This window comes from Staurois parvus, unplaced genomic scaffold (genome assembly GCF_062004578.1).
Source record: "Staurois parvus isolate SC_StPar_1 unplaced genomic scaffold, SC_StPar_1.0 ptg003409l, whole genome shotgun sequence".
Classification (NCBI taxonomy): domain Eukaryota; kingdom Metazoa; phylum Chordata; class Amphibia; order Anura; family Ranidae; genus Staurois; species Staurois parvus.
In genome coordinates, this window is record NW_028321205.1 from 11,908 (window position 1) to 27,541 (window position 15,634).

General features: G+C 51.5%; 1 protein-coding gene across 1 annotated transcript in view; it reads left to right on the forward strand.

Annotated features, from left to right (window-relative positions):
• The first annotated feature begins 1,696 nt into the window (after positions 1–1,696).
• LOC149428202 (fermitin family homolog 2-like) overlaps positions 1,697–15,634 on the forward strand; it is a 41,173-nt gene continuing 27,235 nt past the window's right edge. The window contains exons 1-2 of the mRNA XM_089667605.1: positions 1,697–2,164; positions 9,593–9,759. Coding sequence (XP_089523731.1) covers positions 9,594–9,759 — 166 coding nt within the window. The 5' untranslated portion in view covers positions 1,697–2,164; position 9,593. The remainder of the gene's footprint in view (positions 2,165–9,592; positions 9,760–15,634) is intronic.

The following is a 15,634-nucleotide window of genomic DNA, read 5'->3' on the forward strand; positions in this document are numbered from 1 at the left end:
ATACATCTAATATAGGATACATTTATATACATATTATACATCTTGTATATGATACATATATTACATGATACATTATTTATATGATACATCCTTTCTACATATGATACATATCTCTTAGATTGTAAACTCCCAGGATCAGCCCCTCCCACTTAGATTGTAAACTCCCAGGATCAGCCCCTCCCTCCTAGATTGTAAACTCCCGGGATCATCCCCTCCCTCTTAGATTGGAAACTCGCAGGATCAGCCCCTCCCTCTTAGATTGTAAGGTCCCAGGATCAGCCCCTCCCTCCTAGATTGTAAACTCCCAGGATCAGCCCCTCCCTCCTAGATTGTAAACTCCCAGGATCAGCCCCTCCCCCTCTTAGATTGTAAACTCCCAGGATCATCCCCTCCCTCCTAGATTGTAAGCTCCAAGGATCAGCCCCTCCCTCTTAGATTGTAAGCTCCCAGGATCAGCCCTTCCCTCCTAGATTGTAAACTCCCAGGATCAGCCCCTCCCTCCAAGATTGTAAACTCCCAGGATCAGCCCCTTCCTCTTAGATTGTAAACTCCCAGGATCAGCCCTTCCCTCCTAGATTGTAAACTCCCAGGATCAGCCCCTCCCTCCAAGATTGTAAACTCCCAGGATCAGCCCCTTCCTCTTAGATTGTAAACTCCCAGGATCAGCCCCTCCCTCTTAGATTGTAAACTCCCAGGATCAGCCCCTCCCTCCTAGATTGTAAACTTCCAGGATCAGCCCCTCCCTCTTAGATTGTAAACTCCCAGGATCAGCCCCTCCCTCTTAGATTGTAAACTCCCAGGATCAGCCCCTCCCTCTTAGATTGTAAGCTCCCAGGATCAGGGCCTCCTATCCCTCTTGTGTTGATCTGTATTGTCTCCCGTTATATTGTACAGCGCTGAGCAGACTGTTGGCGCCATAAATCCTGTATAATAATAATATATGACACCAGTTATATGATCCAGCTATTATTTATATGATACATTTATTATACATATGATACGTCTATTACATGATACATTATTTATATCATACATCCATTCTACATATGATACATATATGACACATCTGTTACACGATCTATTATTTATATGATAAATTTATTATATTACACATCTATTATATGATCCATTAGTTATATAATACATATTTTACATCATATGATACATTATTTATACATATTTTACATTATAGGATACATTATTTATACATATTTTACATCATATGATACATTATTTATACATATTTTACATTATAGGATACATTATTTATACATATTTTACATCATATGATACATTATTTATATCATACATCCATTCTACATATGATACATATATGACACATCTATTACATGATCTATTATTTATATGATCCATTAGTTATATAATACATATTTTACATCATAGGATACATTATTTATACATATTTTACATCATATGATACATTATTTATACATATTTTACATTATAGGATACATTATTGATACATATTTATATGACCCATCCATTATATGACGCGGGTTATAATATATGCGAAGAATCCCCGCGGAGCGGAGCGGCTGACGTCACCGCCGATGATTGACAGCTGAGCTGCGCTGCCAAAGTCGGCGACTTGCATCCTCCGCGTCCTGTGATTGGACGGGGGCAGGAAGGAGTGTGGCTGGTTTAGCAGTCTGGAGAGAGAGAGCATTGCTTCCTTCCTAGAGGGAGAAGGGGAGAGCAGAGAGCCTCCCCCCATCCCAGCACTGAGAGGCCCGGATGTTGGCTCCAATCCTGGCTTTTTATTCACTTCCATAAAAGGGCAGAGCCTGAAGACTCCTCCGAACTTTCCTCACTTTGCTGGACCCTGAAAACTTTTTTTTCTTTTTTCCCCCTCCTGTGCTCCCCCCTGAGCCTTGCTGCCCCCTCCCCCTCCTCCAGGCTGCTGCTCAGTTAACAGTTGTGAGTTCTGGGCAGAGATAAAGGAAAAGAGAGAGAGAGGAGAGAGAGGAGGAGAGAGGAGAGAGAGGAGGGGGGAGTGACTGCAGCAGATTGAGCAGCAGTGACGTGATCCCAGCCTGGAGAGCTCAGCCTGGGGGACTCCATTCTCAGCCTGCCCTGTCCTCTTCATTGTGGACCCTCCAGTCCCTCTCTGACCAGCCTGGGTGAGCAGTGTGTAAGCAGAGAGGTAAGTGTGTGTGTGTGGCCCCTGCATGCATTTATTACCACCCCCCCCCTTTCCCCATGCCAGCCTCATGCCCCCCCATCCCTCTCTATGAAAACTTCAATTGCAGCCAGCGAGCAGCCAGACCGGTTTTGTTAGGTTGGGATTACAAACAGGTGAAGAGCGGATTCCCCGCACAGAGGAGGATGTGTGAGCAGCACAATGGATGACCTGGCTGCGGAGAGGAGAGGGAGCCATCCTGGGCTTGGAGGGGGAGGAAGCTGCCCTGAGCTAGGAGGGGCTGCACAGTCCAGCCAGCGCCAACTTCATCCAGGGAGCTCGGCATGCTCCGCCGGATGGGAGTTGTAGTCCCACAGCACCCCTCCAGCTGCTCACAGACTCATTTGTAGGCGTTTTATAGGGCGCAGTCTGAGCAAGTGGGAAGAGGAGCTTGCGCTCTAAACTTCCCGTCGCTCATCTGTATGTATGTTCAGCCTCGTTTGGTGAAGTCGAGTTGTTTGAAAGGGGAGCCGAACCCCAGGACAGAGCACTGAGTCCCCGGTCACACCGGGTGCGACTTGCCATGCAATTTGTGTCCCCTACGGCTTCTGAATCGCATTGGCAAGTCGCACCCTGTTGTCCGCAATTACGCCGTCCGATCGGTGCGGTCGGTCGGAGCCACACCGATTACTACAGTAGTACATGTGCTGCTTTTGGTGCGATTTGCATCCCATACGACTTTCAAATCGCATTGGCAAGTCGCACCCTGTTGTCCACAATTACGCCGTCCGATCGGTGCGTCGGTCGGAGCCGCACCGATTACTACAGTAGTACATGCGCTGCTTTTGGTGCGATTTGCATCCCATACGACTTTCAAATCGCATTGGCAAGTCGCACCCTGTTGTCCGCAATTACGCCGTCCGATCGGTGCGGTCGGTCGGAGCCACACCGATTACTACAGTAGTACATGCGCTGCTTTTGGTGCGATTTGCATCCCATACGACTTTCAAATCGCATTGGCAAGTTGCACCCTGTTGTCCGCAATTACGCGGTCCTATCGGTGCGTCGGTCGGAGCCGCACCGATTTCTACAGTATTGCCTTCACTGCTTTTGGTGCGATTTGCATAGACATCTGCGTCGGATATCTTACAAATCGCACCTCAAATCGGCACATCATTCGACTTTGAAATCGTGCGACTTCACTGCAATCCGCACAGTTTCAAAGTCGGGGACCGGTGTGAGTCGGGGACCGGTGTGAGTCGGGGACCGGTGTGAGTCGGGGACCGGTGTGAGTCGGGGCCGGTGTGAGTCGGGATCGGGGCGTAAAGCCGGCCATACACGTGTACATTTTCAAATGAGAATATTCCTAAGAAAAGTCGTACGAAAAATTCTTTGCATATTCAATGAATGGATGAATGTCGTCCGAAAACTGTCTTTTGCTTTTAACATTCGACTTTAAAATGAATGTCATTTCTGAACGATCACCACATACACTGGCTGAAAATTCGCTTGAAGAAATGTTTTCCTTCCTGCCCCTTCAAATTTTTACCATCACTGCCAGCAAAAATGAACATCAATTTGACCCCCCCCCCCCCCCAAGGAACGATTAGAAAATCCAACGAATATTCTTGAACGAAAATCTATACGTGTATGGGCAGCTTAAGTCGCTAAATCTGATTTACAGAAAACATTTTATTTTTTAAACATTTTTATTTTATTTATTTTCATTTTAAATGTTTTTAATAATTTGAATTTAGGCGACAGTCATTCTGCAGTCGCTTGCTACAAATGGACCTTGAGGCCTTCAGGTTTAGTGCTGCCCGGGCTTCATAGGGGTTACCGTGGACCTGTCCTTTAATAGTGACCATGGACCTGGCTGCAGTGCACATGGGTGGTGGTGGGGAAAGGGGGGGTTGTCATGCGTTCACATTGACTTGTATGGGGGGGTCTCTAATGCCGGTGTAGAAGAACCAAATCACCAGTCAGCTGTGCCGGGCTCCATTCAGCAAATATTAAAGGGAACCGATCAATAAAGTTTTGCTGAAGACGCACGCCCCAGACGCACGCCCCAGACGCACGCCCCAAAATGCCCTTTTCTCTGCTGACCTTTTACTGTCATTTCATAAGAGTTCATTGTTCACCGGCGCCAGTATACCGCGATGCAATGACTTTGGTTCACCAGCGCCCGTATACCGCGATACAATGACTTTGGTTCGCCGGCGCCCGTATACCGCGATGCAATGACTTTGGTTCGCTGGCGCCCGTATACCGCGACGCAATGACTTTGGTTCGCCGGCGCCCGTATACCTCGATACAATGACTTTGGTTCGCCGGCGCCCGTATACCGCGATACAATGACTTTGGTTCACCAGCGCCCGTATACCACGATACAATGACTTTGGTTCGCCGGCGCCCGTATACCGCGATACAATGACTTTGGTTCACCAGCGCCCGTATACCACGATACAATGACTTTGGTTCACCAGCGCCCGTATACCGCGATGTAATGACTTTGGTTCGCCGGCGCCCGTATACCGCCATACAATGACTTTGGTTCGCCGTCGCCCGTGTACCGCCATACAATGACTATGGTTCGCCGGCGCCCGTATACCGCGATACAATGACTTTGGTTCGCCGGCGCCCGTATACCGCGATACAATGACTTTGGTTCGCCGGCGCCCGTATACCGCGATACAATGACTTTGGTTCGCCGGCGCCCGTATACCGCGATACAATGACTTTGGTTCGCCGGCGCCCATATACCGCGATACAATGACTTGGACTGACTGCTCTGGCCTCCATTGGTCACGTACCTTTAGATATAATACCGTAGCGTGTTTTTGTTTTTTGATGGACTGGTTTTTGCTTCCCATCGGCCCACGTTACCAAAATGAGGCACGTAAAGAGGCCATCACCAGAGCCTTCATTTTATTTATTTCAGGTACTTAGCGCCATCAATTTTCGCAGCGCTTTACATATTTATTGTACATTGACAGTCCCCGCCCCCAAGGAGCGTACAATCTGAGGTCCCTAACGCACATTCATATACTAGGGACAATTTAGACAGGAGCCAGTTATCCTCCCAGCATGTCTTTGGAGTGTGGGAGGAGACCGGAGTACCCAGAGGGAACCCACGCAGGCACAGGGAGAACATGCAAGCTCCAGGCAGGTGGTGCCATGGTTGGGATTTGAACCCGCGTATTGCGAGGCAGAAGTGCTAACCATTTAGCCGCTGTGCTGCCCCCTCTTCCCAATAGATTATATGAGCATCTAATGCATCTTATTTCCCTTTCATCCTCCCTCACGTACCCATCCAAAACCTCTGAGACTGCTGCTGGGTGCCGCCATTTTGCATGTGAAGACAGCAGTCTCGGAGCTGTCACTCAAATGACATTCTATACATTCTCCTTTGCTGGATTGGGGGAGGGGCAAGGGAGCTGGCTCAGCACAGACAGTAATTAGACATTTGCAGAAGAAGGGAGGGCTGCGACATGCAAGGAGGGAGGGGGCTGAGCTAGGGGATCTATACTTTTTAGGGTGTGAGTTCTCCGGCAAGTTCAGAATCTCATTGCAAATCAATAATTAAAAAAAAATTTATAGGATGGAAAAAAAATGGTGCAAAAATACATTGACGCGATTTATTTTATTTTATTTTTTTTTCTGTGCTTCTACCTGCAATTTTTTAAAATTGGTAACAGGGTCTCTTTAAGGCCAAGGTGGTGTACCCCACCGCAGCCAATCAGCGTTCATTTTTCTGGGTTCTGCCTCCCAGGAATTGACAGAAGCTGCGAGCGGATTGGCTGCTGTCATTCTGGATACTGCCTTGTCTCGGTGACAGGCCACGCGACTTGTGTTTGTGTGTATTTCTATGGAGTCGTATGATTCATTGGATTTGTTTTCTTCCCCTTTTCTGGGGAAACGATAAATTTCCTGATTTGCGGTTTTTGTTGTTCACAACTTTAAATGCTGAATGGGTTTGTTAGCAGCTGATGCCGGGATGGGCGATGGGCCGGGTCTGCGGGGCTGGGTGTGGGGGCGATGGGCCGGGTCTGCGGGGCTGGGTGTGGGGGCGATGGGCCGGGTCTGCGGTGCTGGGTGTGGGCCATGGGCCGGGTCTGCGGTGCTGGGTGTGGGCCATGGGCCGGGTCTGCGGTGCTGGGTGTGTGGGCCATGGGCCGGGTCTGCGGTGCTGGGTGTGTGGGCCATGGGCCGGGTCTGCGGTGCTGGGTGTGGGGGCCATGGGCCGGGTCTGCGGTGCTGGGTGTGGGGGCCATGGGCCGGGTCTGCGGTGCTGGGTGTGGGGTCCATGGGCCGGGTCTGCGGGGCTGGGTGTGGGGGCGATGGGCCGGGGCTGCGGTGCTGGGTGTGGGCCATGGGCCGGGGCTGCGGTGCTGGGTGTGGGCCATGGGCCGGGGGTGGGCAATGGGCCGGGTCTGTGGTGCTGGGTGTGGGGGCGATGGGCCGGGTCTGCGGTGCTGGGTGTGGGCCATGGGCCGGGTCTGCGGTGCTGGGTGTGGGCCATGGGCCGGGGGTGGGCCATGGGCCGGGTCTGCGGTGCTGGGTATGGGCCATGGGCTGGGGGTGGGCAATGGGCCGGGTCTGAACAGTCATGGGAATCCCTTTTTTCTGCCATCCTCGCATTTGTGACGTTGAGGTCAGTGAAGGGTTAATGGAGTTTTTGTCTCTTCAGCAGATCGAGGTCCATGTTACTGTTTATCAATCTGTATCTGTTTTTGCTCCAATGTATCAATATTGAACAATATTTGTGCAGCTGAGTAAAGATGAGATTATTATTTACAATGTATTTCTACCTGAAACTGATTTCTTGGGTTTTTTTTTTTTGTTTTTTTTTTTTGGGGGGGGGATTGGGGACCAGTCATGCTATTGGTTTGCGGTGAAATGTGCCAAGCATGTTACATGTTGTATGCGTGATTTCTGGTGCGTTGTGCTGCCCGTATAACCGAATGTCCTATCACAACCCTTCTTGCCACGGATGAACTCTGGGAAAAATTTCTCAGATCTTGGGGAACCCCTGTAAAGTCACTGCATGGGGGGGTTCAGTGAGAAGCATGCCGTTATGTTGTTGGCCAGTGAGAAAGATGCCCCGCCCACAGCGGTGGTCAGAATCCCACCCTTACAGACCACTAAAAAGATAATTGGTGTCATTCAGCTGGCTCTGCCGAGTGGCGCTGGACCTGGAACTATGCAGGCACCGCCCGATGGAAGGTCCATGAGTCAGAGCTCGCGGAACCCTCAGCAACCACTAGAGGAACCCTGGCGGAGAACGACTTCCCAACACAACGAAGGATTTTTATGAGCCTTTAGTGTGGCAAAAACAAAATGCCAAAAGTGAACCAAAAAAATGTATGTGACCACGCAGAAAACATTGCACTTGGGGTGTGTCATATGGTCCCCTACCAAAGAGGATGGACCCTTCCCTGACCCCTTTTGGGTGCAAGACTTCTGTCGGGTAAGGCGCACACAGGTCCACCTAGCCAAATGGCCAAGCAGATCCCGATCTTCATGATCAGCCGAAGCTGATCCATCATTGCTGAGCAAGGGGAGGAAGCAACCTAAGGGCCGCCGAGCCCACACCCTCCACTCCGCAGGGGAAGGGCCGCCGAGCCCACACCCTCCACTCCGCAGGGGAAGGGCCGCCGGGCCCACACCCTCCACTCCGCAGGGGAAGGGCCGCCGGGCCCACACCCTCCACTCCGCAGGGGAAGGGCCGCCGGGCCCGCACCCTCCACTCCACAGGGGAAGGGCCGCCGAGCCCACACCCTCCACGAGGGAAGGACTGCACACCCCAGAGGAAATTAAAAAGGGGTCACTGCATGTGCCATGTCTAGGTATTGCGGCCAGGTAAAAAATAAATTGCCAAAAAGCCCAGCCCATGAGGCACGTGCATTACAAATGAGGTGTTGTGGCTTAGTGCCCTTTCTCCCACTGGGGTCCCAGACCCTTTGAATGCTCTAACACATGTAGCAGCGGGCCATGCTGGTGTGGATGGGCCCCTAGAACCCCCGTCAGGGTTTTGTCGTCACCATTGGGGAGATTTCCTCTGTCATGGTGGCCATAGAAAGTGATGGGAAATCCAAGATTTTAGCTGTCACCCGAACAGGCGAGAGGAAATCTTCCAGTGGGGACACCTAATCCATCAACGTTGAGGGGAATTGTCTTCATTTTTGCATGGATTTCCTCCTGCTTCCTGTTGCTTCTCCAGGACGGGAAGTGAAGGAAGTTCTCCCCAATGGGGAAAAGCAAGAAATAACCTTTAAAGGGTTAAGAAAAAATAATCAACATCCATATTCCTCTTCATGTCCCATGTCACCTCTAGGACCAGAGTGGTCACATGACTCCCGATCACTCAGTTCTCAGTCTGCTCTAAATGGAGAGCAGTGATGGTCAGTCACCACTCTCTGCTCTGCCCCTTCTGCACTCACTGGAGCACCGGGCTGGGGAAGGGGCAGGAGCGGCTGGTTCTGGCACTCAGCCACATGCCAATAGGCAGAGCCAGCTGTCAGTCAGGCAGCTGGGTGGATCCCGACAATATTGTCAGGATCTTCATCAGATGATAGAGGGCGATAGCCTATTACAGGCTGACTCGGGGTCACAGGAGGACAAAAGTAATTCTACTCCAGTCACCCAGAAGAGAAGTATGGACAAAAAATGTGTGTGTGGATTTTTTTTTTTTTTTTTAATGGCCTCAATTTTGCTCTTGATTCACCTGGCATTACCCAGAATTCTGTTCAGGGTCATAACTTTCTGACTGGTGACAGCCAATACAAATGCGGGTTGTTAAGTCGCCAGACATCCAGGTGTCCCCACCCCCCAGGAGGTGTTCCCAGTTCTAGCCAACTGGACTGTGCAGCAGCCTCATGTGCAGGGTATGGGCTTGGAAGCCGGCGATGTCCTGCAATGGGAAAGGTGACCTCAGGGCTGGGAGTGTAGAATTCGGCTGCTTGACACCCCCCAGCCTGACTTTCTAGAACCCCATGTGCAAATTTGGAGAAGCCCCCCCAGCAACTGGGTATAGGGAGCCCCGCTGGGTGCCTCCTCACAACAACAAAAAAAGAACTAGAGAACCTGGAACAGATATAGTCCTGTCTTTTTTTATACAAGACCTAAACCTTGATTCTATGCAGTCTCTAATGATGTGAAACACCCACAATGCTCAAGCTTGCCAGAGGTCATGTGATCTAGTGTAAGGGTCTTTAAATCACTTTTTTTTTTTTTTTTTTTTTACTCCAGAATAACGACGCACAATGTGAACGCTGCCCCTTGTCCCATTGATTCCCATAACTGACTGATCTGACGCGCATTCTCCCGGCCTCTAAGTGTACATAATGGGTTGAAATACCGGAGCCCCCATATCTCACTTCTCTCTATAAACCTGTGTATGTGATGTTAGGAGCCAGTGGCTAACGGGACCGTCTTTTCCTTTCTCCGCAGGATGACCATGATGGCTCTGGACGGAATACGTATGCCGGACGGCTGCTACGCCGATGGCACCTGGGAGTTAAATATCCTGGTGACGGACCTGAACCGGGACGTGACGCTGAGGGTCACCGGTGAAGTGCACATCGGAGGGGTGATGCTGAAGCTGGTGGAGAAGCTCGGTAAGTTGCGTGTGTGCGCAGAAGGCGCGGCCGCTTTACAGCCATTGGCTGCTTCCCATCCCCTGTGGCCAATTGCAGAAGAATGGCCCCATTTTACTGCTTCCTCGCCCTCGTTTTGGGGGGGAGTTTTTTGTTCACCGTGAATGAGTTTTTGTTCTGGGTTCACCTAACACCTTGTTCTTTGTTCAGCGTTCCACTTCTATGAAATTTTCTGCCTTGGAGTCATTCATGTTTTGGCTTTGAAAGGCGCCAAGTTTCCACTCCGACTTGGTGTTTCCCTTAAAGAAGAACTCTGGGTGGCGCTGTGTATAGAAGACACAGAAGTTGGCCTTCTGTTCACCGTAGATACACCGCGGCCCTTTGTCTCCATATACACCTTCCTGGGTCTCCGTGCCTCCAACTGCCAGGTGCATGTGCAAGAGTTTAGATTTTGGCCTCTTTGTGTGCCCTTCTTGAAGGGAGGCGCTCTGGATGGGAATGTTGGACCTTCCTTTACCAGATCTAAACCTTGAAAAACACGTCCACTTCTTCTGGACCTCCTGGAGTCAGAAGGATGTCCTCCAGTCAGCGTGTTGGAACTGTTGGTGTGCACATACTGGTGCCAGGTAGGTGACTCACTGGGTAGACGGAGAAGACTGACCAGTCAGGAACAGCTGTCGTATTTCAGTCATTGTGGATTCTCTTTAAAGAGACCCTGTCACCAGACCAATTGGTTCAACAGGATTGCCTTCCTTCAAGCCATGGTCTGTCAATGGGTTGCCTTCCTTCAAGCCATGGTCTGTCAATGGGTTGCCTTCCTTCAAGCCATGGTCTGTCAATGGGTTGCCTTCCTTCAAGCCATGGTCTGTCAATGGGTTGCCTTCCTTCAAGCCATGGTCTGTCAATGGGTTGCCTTCCTTCAAGCCATGGTCTGTCAATGGGTTGCCTTCCTTCAAGCCATGGTCTGTCAATGGGTTGCCTTCCTTCAAGCCATGGTCTGTCAATGGGTTGCCTTCCTTCAAGCCATGGTCTGTCAATGGGTTGCCTTCCTTCAAGCCATGGTCTGTCAATGGGTTGCCTTCCTTCAAGCCATGGTCTGTCAATGGGTTGCCTTCCTTCAAGCCATGGTCTGTCAATGGGTTGCCTTCCTTCAAGCCATGGTCTGTCAATGGGTTGCCTTCCTTCAAGCCATGGTCTGTCAATGGGTTGCCTTCCTTCAAGCCATGGTCTGTCAATGGGTTGCCTTCCTTCAAGCCATGGTCTGTCAATGGGTTGCCTTCCTTCAAGCCATGGTCTGTCAATGGGTTGCCTTTGAGTCCTTGCCACCAGACCTTTTCAGGAGCAATCTTCTCATAGGTTTCTAGGTGTATTTTATTCATGTTCTGTACCTATAGAATCCTCCCTTGTGTAGGCCTTCAAAAGCCCTGAGAATGCTGCTGGGTGCCCCCATCTTGGATGTGACATCAGCAGCTCCAAAACCAGCAAGGTTCTCAACCTTCTTGACACCGGAGCCTCATAACTTCTCCCAAAATCTTCCAAAACCTCCCCCCCCCCCCCCCCCCTCAAAAAAGTTTGTACTTGTACAACAAAAGTATGTTGGAAGGCTACGGATGGGGCTGGGTGTCACTATGGGGGGAGGTGAAGTGGGTCGAGGGACTCGGTAATAGACTTGGTGGCCCTATGGGGAATGAGGTTTCTAAAGAGGGCTGGGAGTGAGTCTCTGTGTAAGGTGCAATGTGTGACACTATTGGAGGCTGGGCGGCACTGTGGAGGTTGAGGGCTCTCGGGGGACGTGGGGCACTATGGCACACTGTTGGAGGTTGGGGGTACTATGGAGAGCTGGTGGCTGGGAGGTTCCATGGGAGGCTGGCCGGCACTGTAAAGGTTGAGGGCGCTCGAGGGAAGTGGGGGCACTATGGCATACTGTTGGAGGTTGGGGGTACTATGGAGAGCTGGTGGCTGGGAGGTTCCATGGGAGGCTGGCCGGCACTGTAAAGGTTGAGGGCTCTCGAGGGAAGTGGGGGCACTATGGAAAACTGTTGGAGGTTGGGGGTACTATGGAGAGCTGAAGGCTGGGGGGCACTATGGGAGGCCATTCTGCACTGTGGAGGGTGAGGGCTCTCGGGGGACGTGGGGACACTTTTGGAGGTTGGGGGCACTATGGTGAGCTGGGAGGTAAAATGGGAGGTTGGGCGGCACTGTAGAGGATGAGAGCTCTCGGGGGACATGGGGGCACTGTGGAACACTGTTGGTTGTTGGGGGCACTATAGAGAGCTGGAGGCTGGGCTGCACTGTGGAGGGTGAGGGCTCTCAGGGGCCATGGGGGCACTATGGAACACTGTTGGAGGTACTATTGAGAGCTGAAGGCTGGGGGGCACTATGGGAGGCCGTGCTGCACTGTGGAGGGTGAGGGCTCTCGGGGGACATGGGGGCACTGTAGGACACTGTTGGGGGCACTATGGAGAGCTTGAGGCTTTGAAGAAGGATGGGGGGCACTGTGGAGGTTGAGGGCTTGCAGGGGGCTTGGGAGCACTGTGGGCCACTATGGGAGGTTGGGGGGGCACTATGGAAGCTGGGAGGCACTGTGGTGGGTTAAGCATTCTGTAACCAGGGGGGAAGGAAGACTGCAGTTCTCTAGTATTCTCCTTCACTCCACCCTTGGCACCTACACAAAATGGTGGAGGAGCTGGGCCAGCACAGACAGTAATTAGCTACTCCCAGGAGAGGAGGGAGTTATGAAGTGCAAAGTGGCAGGAGTTGTCAACACAGACAGTAATTAGACACTCCCAGAAGAGAAGAAGGCTTTGTTGTACAGGGAGGGAGGAGCTGGGCCAGCATTGGCAGTCATTAGACACTCCCAGAAGAGGAGAGGTCTATGAGATGTAAGAAGGGAGGGGCCATGCTGGGAAATTGACCCTTTGCAAAAAAAAGTCACATTTCCAGTCAATTGAAAAGCACATTTAAAATAATTTGTGGAAGGAAATAAAATGCAGCAAAAATTGGTCTTTTATCTGTATTGTAAAGTTGTCGGCCGGGAGAGGAAAACCTCATCTGTGATATCTGGTTGGTGTGCAGTGAAGGGTGACAACAAGATCCCTCCACCCACTGGTGTGTTGTAGAGGTGACAGGAACATCCCGGTGAGCTGGGGGAACCTCTGACTGCCGCATGTGGGGAGCATTTGTTTTATAGTCGGATCGTCCCCGGCTGTTTACCTGTACTGGGTGTCAGAGCCGCACAATTTACCGCTCCCCTCTACTCCCTACCCCATGTGTTCCCTCCACAACCATCCCCCCCCCCCCCCCCCCGCGCGTCCGCTACTTCCAAACAAGGCGGTTAATGATTTCTGAGCGCCGTTATCTTTGTTTACATTAAAAGAAACAAGGCTGAATCTTCAGAGAAACCATTTTATGTTTGAGTTATGATCTTTAGCTGGAAGTCTCCCCCCCCCCTCTCTCCCCCCCCCCTCTCTCTCCCCCCTCTCTCTCCCCCCCTCTCTCTCCCCCCCTCTCTCTCCCCCTCTCTCTCTCCCCCTCTCTCTCTCCCCCTCTCTCTCTCCCCCTCTCTCTCTCCCCCCTCTCTCTCTCCCCCTCTCTCTCTCCCCCTCTCTCTCTCCCCCTCTCTCTCTCCCCCTCTCTCTCTCCCCCTCCCCCTCTCCCCCCTCTCTCTCTCCCCCCTCTCTCTCTCCCCCCTCTCTCTCTCCCCCCTCTCTCTCTCCCCCCTCTCTCTCTCCCCCCTCTCTCTTCCCCCCCTCCCCCCCTCTCTCTTCTCCCCCCCTCCCCTCTCTCTCTCTCCCCCCCTCCCCTCTCTCTCTCTCCCCCCCTCCCCTCTCTCTCTCTCCCCCCCTCCCCTCTCTCTCTCTCCCCCCCTCCCCTCTCTCTCTCTCCCCCCCTCCCCTCTCTCTCTCTCCCCCCCTCCCCTCTCTCTCTCTCCCCCCCTCCCCTCTCTCTCTCTCCCCCCCTCCCCTCTCTCTCTCTCCCCCCCTCCCCTCTCTCTCTCTCCCTCTGGTTGACCGGCTATGCCACCTGTCAGACCCCTCATTCATCACAGTGGGGGCCATGCTGCAACAGCAGAGCACATGATTGGCTCATGTTTGCGACATTCTAGTTCCTAAAAAAGAAAAAATAGTGTGAACTTACCCTCACTTGCCGTATCCCTCGCTTCCCCCGACAGCTGCATCATCCTCTTCCCTGTCATGCTCCGGGGTATAGGTGGGTCCTCAGCGTCCTGACTTACAATGCAGGGATCCTGGTCCTGCATTGTACGTAGTGATGTAACCGACGGACAGGGGGCTGGACGCATGGAGAGGAGGAGCCTGGGGGGAGGGGGGGGGGGCAAGATACTGGAAGTAAAACAATTTTTTTTTTCTTGGCACCTCAAAAATTAGAATTTAACTCTGCAGGACACACTCCTGTCCTAGGGTGACAACGCTTCTTCACTGTGTTATCTCATTGTGTTGTCTGTTGTCACCCTGGGACAGGAAGTGACTAAGACCCCCCCCCCATCATTTTCCTTTATTACAGAGGGGAGGTGTTCCGTAGTTCAGAGGTGAACTGGACAAGGCTGAAACCACTGCTTATGATTTCAAACTTACTGGATTTCTGGTGGGATCAACAGGTATTTTTGCACTTATCTCAGTGATGTCATCGCTCTCTAGTGATTGGATAGGCTGCATTCTCAGTGATGTCACCACTCTCTAGTGATTGGATAGGCTGCATTCTCAGTGATGTCATCGCTCTCTCGTGGATGGATAGGCTGAATTCTCAGTGATGTCACCACTCTCTAGTGAATGGATAGGCTGCATTCTCAGTGAGGTCACCGCTCTCTAGTGATTGGATAGGCTGCATTCTCAGTGATGTCATCGCTCTCTAGTGAATGGATAGGCTGCATTCTCAGTGATGTCATCGCTCTCTAGTGATTGGATAGGCTGCATTCTCAGTGATGTCATCGCTCTCTAGTGATTGGATAGGCTGCATTCTCAGTGATGTCACCACTCTCTAGTGAATGGATAGGCTGAATTCTCAGTGATGTCACCGCTCTCTAGTGAATGGATAGGCTGCATTCTCAGTGATGTCATCGCTCTCTAGTGAATGGATAGGCTGCATTCTCAGTGATGTCATCGCTCTCTAGTGATTGGATAGGCTGCATTCTCAGTGATGTCATCGCTCTCTAGTGATTGGATAGGCTGCATTCTCAGTGATGTCATCGCTCTCTAGTGATTGGATAGGCTGCATTCTCAGTGATGTCATCGCTCTCTAGTGAATGGATAGGCTGCATTCTCTGTGATGTCATCGCTCTCTAGTGATTGGATAGGCTGCGTTCTCGGTGATGTCACCGGTCTGTATTGACTGACAGCTGCTCACCCATTCTCAGGACATTTGTTGGATATTTTTGTACCCCTGTAGACAGGCTGATGATTCGGAGATCTCCATCTGTGTATTAGGAGTATCAGGACGTCACACATTGTGAGGTTTGTTGGGGGTTTTCTTTCATATGGATGGAAATGCAATGCACAGAATTTAGGTAAATCCCCAATTTTTGGAAGTTTGGCGGTTCCTTCTATCGCTCGGCGTTTCTCTTGCTTTGTGCCGATTCCTTATCTCCGTTTCTCAGACCTGAAGAGGGAATACAGAAGTTGATCCCATTAAATGAAGTTGGCCATCGTTTCCCGCAGCCCAGGGACACTCGGCCCTCTCCAGCTTTGTTCTATTACCGCCTCCCATTCCGTTGGCGGGGCGGCGCTCCTCAGATTGGACGCGACTCATGTTTTATTGGATAAACGCCGGCCTAGGAAGCTTACATCTTCAAATGCCGTAATCCATCTCCGCTCCGAGGCCTCGAGAAGAAGACTGCTTGGCTCGGGGCCCTCGAGAGGGAGAAGGCGGGCCCGGCTGGGGG